General features: G+C 43.1%; 1 protein-coding gene across 1 annotated transcript in view; it reads left to right on the top strand.

Moving 5' to 3' along the window:
• The first annotated feature begins 1,440 nt into the window (after window positions 1-1,440).
• Window positions 1,441-17,461, top strand: part of LOC115355555 (ras association domain-containing protein 5-like) — a 19,439-nt gene continuing 3,418 nt past the window's right edge. The window contains exons 1-2 of the mRNA XM_030046413.1: window positions 1,441-2,114; window positions 13,767-13,876. Of these exons, the coding sequence (XP_029902273.1) occupies window positions 1,559-2,114; window positions 13,767-13,876 (666 nt within the window). The 5' untranslated portion in view covers window positions 1,441-1,558. The remainder of the gene's footprint in view (window positions 2,115-13,766; window positions 13,877-17,461) is intronic.

Genomic DNA, 17,461 nt, shown 5'->3' with positions numbered 1-17,461 from the left:
TGACATGTTTGAGCTCTGAGAATCTAAAGTTTGTAACATGAATTGGTCATGAAAGCTCCTTGCTTCATATTGGTAATACATTCTTATAGTATTGTAAATATCATGTTAGTTTGGTTGGTTGTCATATCATAGACAGGTTACTGGGCAAAGAGGGCACATGCCCGGGAACCTGGAACCTGTGGGGGCCCTTGGCCTTAAGATTTATTATCTTTTTTTATGTGTGTATGTATTTTTGTTTTTAAAATACTGGAGTAAATGTGATCTGCTTGAAATCTTCGTAAATTAGATGATTAAATCACAGGTTGGGTTAGGCTATAGGTCAAATGTGAATTCCAGGGTCAACATGGAGAAACTCAAGTACTGGGTTGGCAAGGTATGAACTCAATAAAAAGTGAAACATCTCCCAGTGTGCACACTGTGGTAAGACAGATAACAGAGTCGTCTGAAAACTTGTGCAAGTAGCAGGACTGTGAGCTGTCTCTTATGTCTGAGGTGTATGGGCAAGGAGACCTGGCCACCCCCTGTGGTGCCCCTGTGCACTGTGGCTGAGCTGTTGTTAACATGATGGTGCATATATAGTCCAAAATTTAAACTAGTTCAACACATTGTTATTACTCTTGTGGTGTGAAACCTTATTTTAATTAAACTATATACCAAGAAACATGAAAAGGATGCTCAATTTCCCCAAAAGGCTATGGAGGATTACTCATGCGTACTGATAGACCTGTGCTTGTGTTACAGTACACACATCCTTATGTTCTCCTATAGAAACTAATCGGGCCAATGCATCTTAGCTGAGGACAGGTTTTGCAGAGTCATGTCAGCAAGACAAGCAGACATGTTTTGCTGAGTCATGTCAGCAAGACACGTCCTCAGAAGAAAGGCAGCACCACTTTGTGGTCAGTGAAGGAATGTTAACTGGATGTCGCCTTCTGTCTCCTTTGGGAAGAAAGTCACTCAAAACTTGACTCAGAACTCTGTTAATTCAGGGCTTCCTTGCTTTTCAGCAAATACCTGCGTCTTGTAGAACAAGCCTTGTGGTTTTCTCTGATTCTTTAAGGTCTTCTGATAAAATCGGCGTAGCAAAAATAATTGCATCAATCAGCTCTCCACTTTAGGAGCTAGAGGTCTATATCCAGACGCCATTCGTGCGTACAGTGATGTTATTAATAAATATAAATCTCTCTTTAACTTGGTGCCGTTTATTGGATTTTATTTGCGCCCTAATGATAGGATCAGTCATAACGAGTTCTTAAACGTGTTAAGTCATATTCTATGAAGGATATGTTCCCCCTTTTTTGGAATGGAACTTGGCAGGTTTCCCTGTGTGGGTGTCCTGTCCAGCTTGTAGTCCCACATTAGGTCTTTCAGTAAAATGCAACAACCTGTTTCTCCACACTGCCAGTGGGCTGCTGCCTTAACCTGCTTACAGACAACAGCGCAGTGACAGTCAGTGTCACCACTCACGACAGCGAGTTCACCTTGTTGGTGAAATGACGTCTCACCTGACTCACTGCTCTAACTCTTCACCTGAGCCAAGTGCTTGCATAGGCGAGTGATGTTTAACGCCGGGCACCACGCTCGGAAATACTCCCCGACGCATTTCTCCGTGACGGCCGACTCCCCCGTCATAATCGTGCAGGCCGTCGTTCAAAGACCGCAAACGACGTGTGCGGGAGGAGAAGCTCCGGAGGACACGCCGCCGCCGTCGGGCGTCAAGATGCGGCTGTCTAAATCCAACAAGGGCGCGGTGGTGATGAAAGCGGCCCGCCGGCACGCGTCCCCGCTTCGGCCGGAGCCGGCTTGGAGCGAGGTGAAACCACCGGAGGGGTCCCGATCCCCGGGGCTTTTGCGGAGTCATGAGCTGAGACAGGCGGAGGCAGACGCCGCAGGGGACGGCTTGAAAATGGATGTCGCCGGTGCCGGAGGACCACCGCGGAGCAGGAAGCGAGGGTTCAAACCCCCCCACGTGAGGACCATCTTCACCCCCCGGGAGAAGGACCCCAGGGTGAGGGAGGAGAGTGGGGCGGGACACACCTTCGAGCCCGGCGGGGCGGGCACTTGGTGCGATGTGTGCTGCCAGTACATCCTTCAGCACGGGCTGACCTGTACAGGTGAGTGCACAGCAGGTGTCTGCGGGGGCATGGATGTGTCTGCCCATCATCACCGTCACCATCATCAACATAATAACATCTTATGGGCAACTTATGTGGAGCCTCATCAAAATGTGACTTTATGATCTTTAAGCTCTTCCTATCAGTGTAGGTTATTGATCAGCTCTACAGTACAGATGCAATCAACCAAATTGCGTCCTGCCAGTCAAATCAGAGGTGGATGACACTGACAGGACCAGATCTATTTTTTTTTTTTCTTTTAATAAAAGATACAGCAAATTAATAAATAGCAGAGGGTAATCCACTAATTCCCTCCTTGTTATTTATCAGATGGAGTTTACTCATCTTTTTCATGCGATACAATACAGCTCATAGCACCAGGCTGGAGTAAATCACAGGAAAAAGGTGTCTTATCAAGAAACTAATAAGCTACTGAGGATTAATGAAATCAGTAAGTCTGTGAGGATGCATGCCCCACTTAGGCATGCCCACTCCTCACTGCATTTAGGTTTTGGAGGTAACCAAACAACTGACTTCTGGATTACCGAGGAAACTAGACTTCATCATTTGGCATGCTGTATGAGAGATTATGAAAATTATTTGACTAATCAGGGCTTTAGGCACTTGTTGTGAGGAGCGCATAGCGTCATGCCGTGAAGGGCATCAGTAGATACTGTGGGCTTGGTAACAGCGTGGTAACAACACACGCACCACTGGTATGAAGCTGGCATGCAGAAAGACTGGTTTCAGAGACAGGAACAAGCCTTACAGTCAAACACAAATACCTTTTTCATTTGTTCACTTCCTTCTGACAAGCTGTAGAAACAGAATTGATAGAACGGGCATTTCCTGATGTAGACTATTAGGGGAAATCCATCAGTAGCCCCAGCGTGGCTGCTAGACAGTTGTTTTGTTTGTGCTATAACACAGCTTTGTAATATTATTTATTTATATTCAAGAAATTTAATTCTTTGAGAGGAGGGGTATTTTTGATTAATGTGTTTTCACTGAATCATGTTTTTCTCTTTTTATATTTTCCCTTATTCCCACATGTTTACTAGTGTAAAGTTGCCTAAATGTATCCATTCAAAAATAATGGGAATAATGTTTAACAGTGCTTTTGTGCCCCAAACAAAAAATTTTAATTTCCCTGAGATTTATTTAAATTTGTCATTTTAATTCCCTTGAATCAACATTTCACACAAATGGGCACTGTATTACAATTAAATCAAAATCTGGTGTTTTCAATAGACTATTTTTAATTTTAGTAGCAAATTCAAATCATCAGAATAATTAGCAAGGCCTGACTCTATGAAATGTGTGTTCCTCACATGACTCATTTTTCTCATGTTTCATTTGATGTGGAACTTCCCGTACAACTAAAGTAGGTCAGTAATGCAAGTTTTACAAAACTAATTTTTGTTTCCTGTAACCTTAATCGGTCCCCTGTCAGCCAGCTGTACCACTCCAGGGAAACTAAAAAGTCATTTGAATAGGAATACCTTTTCTATGTGTTGAGGCTCTGTGTTGTTGTGTGCTGTGCAGCTGTAGTTTATAGCTGTCACTTATGAAACCACAAGTAAATTCCTGCCTGGTTATTTTTGGAAATCTAATTGCCTTCTTTACCCGCATGGGTTTGACAGCATCCTTGTCAAAAAAGGAAAGGAAAGTCACAAAGACAAAATGATTTAGACTGTGGGAGACTAAACCTTGCTGCTACTGTAATCCAGGATAATATTTTTTTTTAGTGATAATAACACAGTCATAAATATTAGTATGGAATACAGACAGTGAATCATTAGATTATACAGACCAAAGAATAAAACACCAAAACTAGGCTGACTGATGCAAAAACAAGCATTGTCTCACTTTGCTTATGTCACTTATCCATTTAGCAGAGACATGAACTATCGAGTCCATTTCCTCATTAAGTTATCAAACAATGAGTCTGCACAATGGGCTCTGTGTTTCCTTTGTTTTTTTTTCTCCTACTAGCAGTGGTGACAGAGTGTGTGAGTGTCTAAGTGTGTGAGCCTAAGTGCTCTGATGTCTCTGCCAATTTAAAAGGCCTCTCAGCAGTGAAATCCCACTCAGGGAGTCTATTAAAGGCCCAGTAGGCAATGCAAATGTCAACAAGACAGGTAACCCCACCTCAAAAGGCCAAGATATGACTGTCAAAACAAATTCTAGGAACGGACCGTCCCACTACTAACATGCTGCACCTCTTTACATGGGACGGTTGGTCTGTCCAGTCCATCAGCAGACAAAACCAGCCACTTAAGAACTGGCCAAACAGCAGCCGTGTCTCACTTTGTTCCCTTTCATCCGTTTGTTGTCTCATGCTCCTAGCAGGTAGGGCTCCCTGATATGGGTTACTGAAGCATTATCTGATGCACATTACATGTGAACAAGTCAGGCCTCCTCCCTTGTTTTGCTGAATTCCAGTGTGCAAATACATATCACGCCATCTTAGTGAGCATGGCAACTCAAGATCAGTCCACCACGGCTTCCCCACATACAGTAGATGAGCTGCGGAGATTTTGGAGCACCCTGCTGCATACATTTTCATGTTAATGAGGGAAAAAATGACCCCGCCCCACCATTTCCTCCAACCTGAGTGCATATTTTATGTACTGTGTGCGTGAGGTAATAGTTTGTTACCATTAAAAAACATTAAGCTCCCTACAGGACATTCAGTCGCTGGCTCCGCGAAAACGCCTGAAGAGCAGGGAGAAAGAAAACAACATAAACAGGAGAGGAGTCACACTGTACTAGTGACATGCGGCCGCTGGGGCTGTTGTCAGTAAACACATTTTTCATTCACCTTCATGGTGTGCATTGTGGGTTGTTGTTGCTGAATCTTTCACCGACAGCTCTGCAGGACGTCCCAAAGAGAAAGCAAAAATACTGTTGAAAGGGCATTTTCTCTGTTACAATAATACAGTGTGTCAGGGACTTGGTTAATTAATGTGTGTGTGTGTGTGTGTGTGTGTGTGTGGTGTTTGCATGACCCCACATGTCTTCACATGTATACATATGCAGTAGTAGCCTGTCTTGGCTCAATTCACTGTGTCGACCTGTATCCCAAAGTGGGTCAGATGAGGCTTGATAACAGTGGATGAGAGAAGGCCTTTCTCTCTCTCTGTCTCTCTCTCTCTCTCTCACACACACACACATACTAACACACACACTCTCTCATCACCATTTCTTTCTTTCTCTTTAATTCAGACTCATCAGATGGTTCCTCTCTCTTGATGCTATGCTTCTCTGTCTCTCTGTCTCCCTCTCTCTGTCATCGTCTCTGTATGTCTCTCGTCCTCATGTCATTCTCTGGAAGGTGAAGTAATAGAAACCAGCCGAGGAGAGCAGGACTCTTTTGTCTGAATAAGGTTTAGTGTTGCATCAGATACAGCATGTGTGTGTGTGTGCGTGTTGGGTCGCTAGGGAGCATTTAAGTGGCCCTAATTCCTCCCTGACCGGTGAGCATGTCTGGGTTCAACGCCACCTTGGCCTCAAGGGTTGGATTAAAGTGTTTTTGATGCTGACATTGTTGGACTGAAGCTGTATCAGTCTAATACTGATATATACGGTCTGGGTATTGTACAGAAAGAGAGAGAGAGAAAGCGAGACAGAGAGGTTTCACACTGGAGAGTGGCATACTCTAAAGGTTGGAGTCCCATTTCGAACCACTGTGAGAAATACTGGAGATTATTGTGTTGCAAGCTCTCTAATGCAGTCTGCTCTAACTCCTCTGTGCGTGGACATGAGTGTGCGTTTTTATGTGTTTGCTGTAAATGATATATAACACCAGAGAATTAAATGTAAGCACTTATGTTACTTTAGAAAATAGTCAAGTTCTGAGGCAGAGACTCACAGTGAGAGAAATAGACATTAGGCCTTGTATAGGTGCATGAAGAAGTGTGTGTGTGTGTGTGTGTGTGTGTGTGTGAGTGTGTTTGTGTGTCAGCTGCCGTCAGTTGTTTGTTCAGACACAGTGACAGTTTGGCTCCACATGGAGACACACTGAACTGTGGCTGGCTAATTACACACACACACAGTTGGGGTCAGAAGAGGGTCTAGTGTGAACAAGAGAGAGAGATCCACAGAGAGCAGAATGGCTCTGACCGGCCACTGTGTGGATCTGCAGCAAGTCCTCTTGAGATACTGTTCAGCTTTTGCGATCCACTTATAGGAGCCTAAAGCACATCAATCAGTGTGTGTGTGTGTGTGTTTGTGTGTGTGTGTGTGTGTGTGTGTGTGTGCACCATGGGCCTAGTGAAAGACATTGGGAAAACTATACGGAGGCTGTCTGGATTTTTTTTCCGTGGTCCAAAACTGCGACGAACTGGACGCCTGGAAATCAGTCTGCTGTGGAGGAACTCAGGTTAGTGTGTGTGTGTGTGTGTGTGTGTGTGTGTGTGTGTGTGCATGTAAGGGACATAGTGCATACTAATGTGTTACGAAGGCAGATCGCAGTGAATGATCTACTGGGGATAAATGAATGAACACAGTCCACAGTTTTTGCAGATTTACCTCCCACTTTACATTACTTCTGTCTGTTTTCCCACACATACTGTATTTGTTTACATGTTTACATTGCATATGGCATGCCCAGGGGTGACCACCTGTCCTGCATTCCATGGGACAGACCCGAAATCTGAGCATTTGTCCCGCATGCTGCACAACAGAAGCTTTTAACCTGGTTGCGAAGGAAACAAATCTGTGTTCCCTTCTATTCTAGTATAAAACACATTTTTAACCAAACTATTGGCCTATTATATTCAATTCATTATGTTTATTGGATTTAGCTAATTAGTGTTATTAAAATAACAAGATGGAAATTTCACAGGCTACAGATGATCTAGAGCAGCAGGTTCATGTGTAGTGGGGCTGCAAATAGGCACGCAATAACAGGTCAAATGTTATTTCCCTCTTTACCAAGAGTCCCACACTGTCCCGCGAAAGCAAGGCAGGCAGTTTCCATACACACCACCAAAAAACAAACAAACAAACAAACAAAAAAAAAAACACCTGTAGAGACTTGAGGCTTGCTTTATATTGGTCATCCATGCCAGTGGACGCCACGCCTGGATGGATTCATGAGTCACTTATTGTTGCCTGGTAATTTGGTTGAGGCTGCATGTTGATCTGAAACGTCTACATGGCTTGTGGTGCATTCACATCCTGTGGGAAAACCCAGCCTTCTGGGACTGTCAAGGGCCAAAATTTCCCTACTTGGTATTTAGCAAACTATTAGAGTTCACTTTATTTGTATTATTATTATTGTTGTTATCTAATTTAATTATGTATCTATTTTCTTTCTGATAATGTTCCTGTAATTCAGTTTTTAACATAAAATTGCAATATTTATAAATTTACTTTTGAAGTCTTTTTAGTTTTATTTTCTTTGCAAATTTATCGTAATTTTCTGATAAATTTATTTATTTATTTTTGCAAATTTTACACTAATTTTCTTGGATTTTCCCCCTATTTTTTCCATTGTTCTAGTCTTGTTTGTTTTTTTTAATATTTGGGAGTAAATTTGTGTTAATTTCATAGTAATTGTCATGTAATTTAATTTTAAGTGTATAATATTTTTGAAAGAAACCAAGTGCATTTGCTCAGGTTTCAAAGAAACAGTCAGTTCATCCATCCATTGTTTAGCCTCCAGTTTTTTTTGTTTGTTTTCAAAAAAAAATTGAAAAGATTTTCCAAATACATATAGCATGTAAATGTAATGCAGTCTGGCAGCCCACATAGAAACAGTAAAGAAACTTGGCAGAGACAGGTGTTCACCATCTGTAGCAAGTTTCAAGTTGGTTTTTGCACCATAACCAAATGTGTGCAAATAAGTGGCAGGCTGTGAGGTCGCTGACTCAAACATCTAAAAAAGTACTGCATGCTTTGAAAAATGGTCCGCGCTAGTTTAAGATTAAAATATGAAAAATACCAGAATAAGTCTTTAACATGAACGATGAGGAATGGGCCCCAAAATCCACAGATTCTGTGTATGGAGGGTTAGACTGACACATCAGGTCAGTATTGACCTTTTGACTTAATATTTCTAAGCTCCACGTGGGGAGGAGCGCTTGGTCAAACACTCCCCACTGACATGATGGTTGGCCTCAGTTACAAGGTGGTCAATAAAAAAAGAAGCTGAACTCTGACCTCTGATAGTCACCCAGAGATCAGCTGAATAATGTCAACAAACTCCACCGGGCAAAGCCATGAGAGAGTGACAAGGTTTAGCTGACTTTATCTGATATGATCATTTGGGAAAATGCTGTGGGCTCATCCTCCCTGAACACTGCAGAGTGTGTGAAACCCCAGAGTGTGAAAGTCCACATCCAAGTCACTGCTGATTTTTAATGGATCAGTGAAAACAGTGGACAGTGAGAGCGGAGGGAGGAGGACGTGGGCAGCTACAGTAAATAATTAAAAGTCTGCTAGGTTTTCCTTCTAGTGACACGCTTGGACTCTCTCTCTCTCTCTCTCTCTCTCTCTCTCTCTCTCTCTCTCTCTCTCACACACACACACACACACACACACGCACATGCACATGCCCATGCACATTCATACACAAGCAGCACATGTGCATTTCACTGTTGTTTATTGTGGAAAGTGATGCTGCCACAGTAGAGTGGAAAATAGTATGTGTGTAAATGTGTGAATGTGTGTGTGTGTGTGTGTGTGTGTGTGTGTGTGTGTGGGTGTTTTAGTGGACTGGTGCCATATAAAAATAAGAAAGAATGTAGGATTGGCTGTCTTAGAATGTAGAATATTCTGGTGTATGTGTGGGTGGGTGGCTGTTTTCTGTTGCTTTTGAACACAGTGCGCACGCACACACACACACACACACACACACACACACACACACACACACACAGTGCGCGCACACACACACACACACACACACACACCTGTTGGTCTGTAGGTCTGACTAAGCTGCTTCCTAAATAGTGTGGTCATGTGGGAGCTGCTGCCTTTTGTCTTGGCATACACTATAGAGATGCAGACACACACACACACACACACACACACACACAGAAACACACACATGAATGGAAGGACGCACACACAGACACACAGATGATAAGGTTATGGAGACAGAGGAGAGAGCAGATGTCTTCCGAACTCATTCAACACCTGTTCACCCCCCCCACACACACACTTACACACTTACACACACACACACACACACACACACACACACACACACACACACACACCTGTCTTTGTCTTCTAATAGCAATAGAGAATTTGAACAGGAAGAAACAAACAGAGCCACCTATATTTAACATTTTTCTTTACACATTTCAAACTTTACAGTTCACATTTCACATGTCGTGCATTTCACTTGTGTTTCTATAGAGAGCTTTACGCACTCCACACTTTAATGTCACCTAGTGTCTGTGTGAATTAGAGGTGAAACCCCTGGGGAACCTACAGTGTAATCATCTATCCAAATATGAAGTCAGAGGAGAGATTATCTGCCGTGTTCCTCTGCCTTACAACTTCAAATACAGATTTTCATGAACTGCTGACAGAACATGATCAGTTATCATTTAAAGTTGTGTATTTTTAATCGGTGTATTATTGAGTAAGATAATAATTATGTTATTATGAAACAGAGATGTAGAGCTGTGTTGCTGTTGTGTAAGTGCTCAATCAGCTGTTTGTAGCTGAGGCCAAGTGGTTGTGATGGTTGGTGTGTGTGTGTGTGTGTGTGTGTGTGTGTGTGTGTGTGTGTGTGCCTTGGAGATAAGTAGAGTGAGTCTTTTAGCAGGTGAGTGTCAGGGGAGCTGAGGACTCATTGTTCCTTCTTCAGCACACACACATCTGATTAGAGTCTCTGTGCTAAAAACAACCTTTCACACACAGGTGAAAGTGTGTGTGTGTGTGTGTGTGTGTGTGTGTGTGTGTCCAGTTACCCATGAGCACCAGTTTGCCCCCCTCTGTCCCACTGCTGTCTGTGAGCTATTTTTTCTACTTCTACTGTACTGAAACTACTGTGGTTCTGCAACAATACTGAAATAAATCATCACAAGCAACGATCATATAAACATTTTCTTTAAAATGACATGATCCCTGGCTGAAAAGCACTTTTACATAGACACACTTTAATGAGGAACTTTCTTTAAATTTCTTTAGTTGTTTATCAGGACAGGAGGAAACTGGACTTTGACTTCAGATTCACTCTTTTTGAATGAAAAATAAACATCAGTTTGATTAACACAGACTCAAGATGCGTGCCATGACGGAAAAGTCATGACACAAATAGACTTACTGTTTGTATGTGTGTGTGTGTGTTCAGATTTAAGGGGCTTTCCCTGCTCTCCGCTCTACTGATTGAGTCTGATTGATTGGTGCTGTCTAGAAAATGCTTTTATCACAGAGACAGCAGAGAGAGAGAGAGAGAGAGAGAGAGAGAGAGAGAGAGAGAGAGAGAGAGAGAGATTAATAATGTAGAAAGAGAAGTTCTCTCTTTCATCAGGCAGTTTCATTGAGATGAAGATCTGATTTTCGAGGCAGGTCCAAAAACAGTCAGTGTGCAGATATGTGGGACAGGACAGCACAGTGGAGTCACAGGGTTGACAATAGAAACCCTCCCACAGCGCAAAGAGACCAACACACAGACCGAACATCAGCACTAAACCAGTAAACAGCATCACTTTGCCAGTATTGGCCTTTTAACTCAGTTCTCAGCCCGTCGGTGTCCTCCACCTCTGATATGACAGACAGGATGAATGTTAACTGACTACATATTTATTGTAGGATTGATCAGTGCCTCACTGGGTGTGTATGGGAAGACTGATTCCACTGTAACAAATCCCACACAAATTATCCATCAATATAATACTGTATACTGTATCGGCTTTGTTAGGAGATCTGCCATCTCCAGAAGGTTCTCTTTGTAGAATCCAAGAAAAACAAACGAACAAACAGTCCAGTTACCAGGAAAAAACTGTTGGCATTGCACGTTTCTGCAAACCAAGTAGTTGATCCTGCAGGCTTTGGAAAGGCTTTTATAACACAACAAAATGGTAAAATATATATGATATAGTATATGACAGAGAAATGATACAAAATGATGTTGGCTTGCTACTCCTACTTCTGCCTCTACCTGTTACTAATAATGATTGAAATAATGATAATAAAACAGATCCCCAGATTATCAAATGTGCATAAAACTCTGAATTTGTGTCATAGTCTGGGCATGATAATGGTCAAAATTATAATAATCATAATCATAGCAATAATATTGGCATAAAATATCAGCGATCAGCAACTTGCAAGCTGTAATACCGGCATTGAAAAACCCATATGGATGGATCAGTGGATGGATGGATGGAGAGCGCTGCTTCCTCTCTTCCTCCTGCTGTGGATCTGCTTCATTGTCCGGGGGGATCGAGACGGATGACAGAGCGGATGGACAGATAGAGAGAGAGAGAGAGGGAGAGAGAGAGGGAGAGAGAGAGGGCAGGAAGCTGGGTAGACATGAGCTCTGTCCGCTCAACAACTCCACACACACACACACACACACACACACACACGCTCACTAGTCATAACAAGCTAAGTGAACAGAGGGAGAGGGAGAGGAGTGGAGGAGAGAGAGAGAGTGACTGTAGATGACTGAGTCAGCAGTCCCATCATGCCCCTCTCTCTCCCTCTCTCTCTCTCCTCCTGTCTGTCTGTCCATCATTCCCTTCACTGTGGCCTCCATTTGACTGGCAAATCACCCACTCAGCACAACAACAGAGAGAGAGAGAGAGAGAGAGAGAGAGAGAGGTGGACAATGAGAGAGAGAGAGAGAATGGCGGCACGCAAATGAGTGTCTGAAGGCTCTGGTCTTGACAGAGACCAATGCAGAGCAGAGGGCGGCCGACATAGAATACAACAGGAGAGAGAGAGAGAGAGTGTGTTGGTGTGTGACTTAGTAACGTGTGTGTGTTTGCAAGGGATGAGATGATACAGTGATGGAAAGCGGTGTGTTTTATTCCCCATTCGATGTTAGTGAAGATTTAGGGTTCACTGTACGTGTGTATAGGTGTGTGTGAGTGTGTGTGTGTGTGTGTGTGTGTGTGTGTGAGTTAAAGGATGGGAGATGGGAGCGGCCATGTGTAAACTGTCGGATAAACTCGGGCAGCATGTGAAAAAGAGGTCGCCAGGTAGGATTATGGACACACACACACACACACACACATGCCCACACACACGTCTTGTGTTGCTCTTGTTGTGTGGTATATTTTTTTTGTTGTTGTTGTTGACAGGAAGTGCACATAAAAGCTTCTTCCTCCTCTCTCTTCAAGTTGTTTCTATGCTTAATGGTGCCGCTGGATCCAAGCCAGTATGAAACCGTGTGTGTGAGCGTGTGTGTGTGTGTGTGTGTGTGTGTGTGTGTGTGTGTGTGTGTGAGTGAGCATGACAGAGGTGCTTTGGTTGAGTCCAGGGTTTGATTGACAGGGGGTTTTGAATGCCGATACAGTTTGTTGTTGCTGCTGATTGACGACATTTTGTGGCAGTGCATGAATGTTCTGGAATATTCAGTGGAGGGTGTCAGCGTCCCGCGTCGCTCTCAGGGGCTTTTCCTCCCTGACAACAATAAAAGTCTGGGGCAAACAATGAGAGCTTGTCAGTTTTTGAAAAGGAAACATCGGCGCAAAATACTGGAGGCTTTAAACTTTGAAACCTATTGAGTCTGAGGGATTTAAAAAAAGAAGTTTTCATTCATTTTATTTCTTTTTTCTATTTCTTTTTAAGTTTTATTCAGTTTATTTCTTTCTATTTTTAATAGCTTGTAGAATTAGGTATGTGTGGGGAGGTCTTGTTTTTTTTTTTTTTTTTTTTTTACTTTTTTGTGGGGCAGTTTTATAGAAATTTTTGCTGTATTTGCTTTTTCATAAATTTGTGCTAATGATTGTATTTTTTTAAATTATTTTTCAGTAATTTGCCAAAAAAAATCACGATAATTTTCTTGTAATCTTGTGTTTACAATTTATTTGGTGGCCATATTCTGGTAGTTTTAATTTTTTTTTCTTTTCTTTTTTTTTTTTGGATAAGTTTTGGTCCTTTTTAATTAATTTCCATGTCATTTCATTCTTATTTTTTTGATAAAGGGTTTGATCATTTTCTTGTTTCTTTCTTTTTTTTTTTTTTTCAAATTAAATGTCCTACTAGTAATTTTCTGAAGTGCAATTTTGAAGGGTAATTTTGTGGCGTTTTTTCGGGGTGGTCATTTTCTTGTTTTGCAAAGAAATCAGGTGAATTTGTTCTGATTTCAAAGGGTAAAATCCAAAGTTGTCAACATCGTCCTTCAAAAACACCATATCAGTCAAATTCTACACAAGATCTCAGCACAATGCAAATGTTCCTTATCTGTATTTTGTCCCTGTGCTGACACCGTCCAGGATTTGCATGGTGCTGGTTTTCAGTTGCAAAGGGGAACACAGGCTGGCCTCTGTCGATATCAAGGGCTTATTTGCTTATACGTCACACACACACACACACACACACGTTTTATTTACATTGAGGGATGAATACTTCCTTTCCTTTTGCACTACAGTCAGTCAGTCAGTCAACCAATTAATCAATCAATAAATCAATCAATTAATCAATCAATTGATCAATCACTGCTCTCCTCCTGTCACCCAGGTTGTAAGTACACGTGTCACGCTGCTTGTCGGGACAGAGTGTCACTCGACTGTCACCCGGTGTCACCCAGCTCCCAGGACCAGCTCAACAACAACAACACACAGCTCCCCGTGAGTACCCACCGCACTCTGTGTGTGTGTGTGTGTGTGTGTGTGTGTGTGTGTGTGTGTGTGTGTCTTTCATTTTCATTTTATTGCTTTTGTTAAGCAGACACACAGAGCTGATATTGTCCTGTTATTACAAATCAGATGTGGTTCGGTTGTGTCATCCACCCCTGACATGATAACGTGATGATGTTTATTTTAATTACATATCTGTTATGGAGTTGACCTGAACTGGCACAAAGGAGACATTTTGAGTGTGAAAATGGTCAACTTTATTGAAATTTAATGACATGACTTTTTTTTATCATCTCTTTATTTTACTTGATAAGCTTTACTTGCTGTTATTTTGTAAAGTACTTTGCGACTTTTGCCTGTTAAAAGTGCGATATAAATAACCTTTACTCACTGAGTTACACTGACTGCTGACACACAGGGCTCTAGTTTCCCGGCGCAGCGCGGGGTGGCGCAGTGAGGCGAACCCCGCGCAGAGCTAGTTTCGACCGGCGAAGCGGGAGAGGCGGACAGTGTCCAAGTTTCGCAGGCGGAGGTTCGCCGAGATGGGAGTGGTGGCGCAGCGGGGGGAGGTGCCGACAGATTCGGCTTGGCGCAGTGACAGTTTCGTGCCAAAAGGCTTCGCCGAGGTGCGCCAAAAGCTCGCCGTCTGAAACCACGTCTACTTTCAGCGCAAGGCGGAGCGGAGCTGGCGCAGTGGAAGTTTGGCTGGCTGGCCCACATCACCAAAACCTCACAATCAGCACAAACGGTGCCAATCTCCTTTGATCTGACATCAGCTGTGACGGGACAGTTGATATGGAGATATATGTATGTACTGATTGTGATCGTAGCATTGAATAGTGTTTTTTTTCGGTATTTATTGCATCGTTCATGTGCCTGACATTCCGGAAGCCTGCCTGTGAGGTTTTGGTGACGTGTCCGCGCTGCTCGCCGGTCTCCGCTCCGCTCCGGTCTCCTGAGCTCCGCTCCGCCCGCGGCAATAGACCTCCATGTCAGCTGTGTAAACTTTCATTACGCCTTCGCGCAGCGCATTTTAAAGGCAAGGACAGGGGCTCATTTGATTGGTTAAATGTGAATCGGCTGTGTCAAACCCACTCCATGCCTTCTCTCCTCCCCTCCGCCGGTAGGAGGGACGGCGGAGTACTTGCGCCACCGAGAACGGCGTGCCAAACTTGGAAAATCCGCCTGGCCACACCCAGTTGGCGAAGCGCATCTGCGCTACGCCCCCGCCTCGCCTGGTCTGCGAAACTAGAGCCCACAGTGTGAGGCTCAAACCGAAAACACTTGTTCTCTGCCTTCAAAATCTCAGTAGTGAAATCCTACGCTTTACTCCCACAGCGTGCTTTTATTTGCACTCTAGAGAAAAAACGATAAGAGCTTAGGGTCTGAGTGTTTGGATCAGAGTGGAGAGAAAGGTTTCAGGCTGGGATCAGATGGCCAAGCTGGTGATTATGAAGAAGCCCCACAATGGGACTGTGTAGTACTGTGTATCACCACTAGGCAGCGCTGGAGTCATGTGCAAACAGAGTGGCCACAACAGAAGCCACTCTGTGCTTTTAATATGTACAGAACACACACACACACACACACACACACACACACACACACACACAGTAAGTAGTTTCACAGTGAGATTCACTTGGTTAGAAAGATTTATTCTATATGGCCTGGAGAATTAGTAGCACTGTAAAAATAACTTTGTCTGAAGTAATGTATAGTAAAAAAAAAAAAAAAAAAAATGAGACAATAACATGTGTCTGAGCTGTGTGTGTGTGTGTGTGTGTGTGTGTGTGTGTGTGTGTGTGTGTGTGTGTGTTTTAGCTCTACCATGGCAAATTCCAATAAAACATTGGACCACAAGTCCAATACACTTACAGTCTTTCTGCATCACTCACCAAGAATGATTTGTGTGTTTATATGTGTGTTTTTGTGTGTGTGTGTGTGTGTGTGTGTGTGTGTGTGTGTGTGTGTGTGTGTGTGTGTGTCCATTTCCAAGAAGACAGCAGGGTGTGTGTGGAAGGTCTGGTTTGTGTTAGAGTGTTTGTACTGGCCAGAATAGTCTGTATTGTAATATTATACAACTGTGTCTCTGTTGGGCTTCAACAACTTTTAACACCCTGCGTGTGGTGCAGGATGGGGTGTGTGTGTGTGTGTGTGTGTTAGATTGACTGCCTTCCAGCTGTAGGAAAGGGAGAGTTCCCGTATAGGAAACACTTGCAGGATGTGTGGCTTCATAACAAAGAAAAATGTCAGGATTTAAACACAGTCACATGTTTGTACCACTGGACTTGTTTGGACCTAAACCTAATGCTAATCCCAATTCAGTCTTCACCCTCTTAATTCCAAATTAACCCTTTTAAAAATGAGAACTGGCAAAACATCCTCTGTTAAGATAATTTTCTTCATATTTTTATCCTTGTCATGCCATTTGCTCTCTATATCAGCACTCAATCCCATTACCTGTAAACACACCAGCTACACTGGTTAACGTCCACAAGAATATGTGAGGCCACCTCCAGGGGGCGCCGTAGAGCCCTAAAACTGAGCTAAACAATCAAATGGACAGCGGTCAATGGGACTTATTCACAAAATCAGCTTTTTTAATTATAATATTTTTTACTGTGCATTGGTGATTAATAAGATACACATTTATATGTGTTTAGATGAATGAAACCTGGGACCATTTAGGAAAAACTTATTTTTTTCATATAGTTATGGAACCAGTCAACAGCATATAGTCTCAATGGAAATGGAAATCTTATGAATTTGACTGAGTGTACTGTTTAGCAAGTGCTCAGCACTGCCCCTGATGGTCAAAAGCCTGTACTGCACTCCTCTGTCACAGCAGGCAGTGGCCTTGACTCAGCTCTGCTACATCTCATCTAGTCCGGCTGACAGCGGCTGCAGGAGACACATGACTGTCACGACTCGTCTAGACACACTCCACTCATTTGGCAGGGTTCACCCAGTTTCAAAGCGCTGGTTCTGATTGGTTTTCCTGTTTGAATTTGCAACACCGACAAATCAAATGAACGCAGATTGTCTTGGTGAGTATGATTTGCTCGTTTCAAACTGGCGATATCCAACCAGCGGTGGACGCCACCCCTCGTTATCTGTACACTAAACCGACAAGATCAGAGTCTCTGCAGACCCTGGAGAGATGGTCTCTGGAGTCTGGAGTTAGCCAGGCAGGATCTCATCAGTCTCATGCAGAAAAAAAATCAGTATACAGGAGGTTCTGTTGTGGAAAACAGTGTTGAGTTTTCGGGGTATTGCAGACCCTCAGGCATCTTTATCCTCAGGACCAAGCCTGTAGGTCAAGCTGTTTCTGATGCTGTGAACGTAAACTGCTTCACATCGTCTGGTTTCCATGCTGCAGCTACAGCAGACTGTCGGTCCAGCCGGCCTCTCAGGCTCATTCACAGCGTTTGTGCGAAAGTAATCCCAATGACTTTAAAGTTTTAATCACATTAGAGCCAGTTAGGCTGCTGTGGTTCACTTAGGGTTCAGCAGACATGGGTATTTGAAAGCAATAGATTGATGCTGACAATGTTTTATCCTGCTATTCAGTATCAC

The sequence above is a fragment of the Myripristis murdjan genome, chromosome 23 (assembly GCF_902150065.1).
Source record: "Myripristis murdjan chromosome 23, fMyrMur1.1, whole genome shotgun sequence".
NCBI lineage: Eukaryota > Metazoa > Chordata > Actinopteri > Holocentriformes > Holocentridae > Myripristis > Myripristis murdjan.
This window is presented reverse-complemented; position numbering and strand designations above follow the sequence as displayed.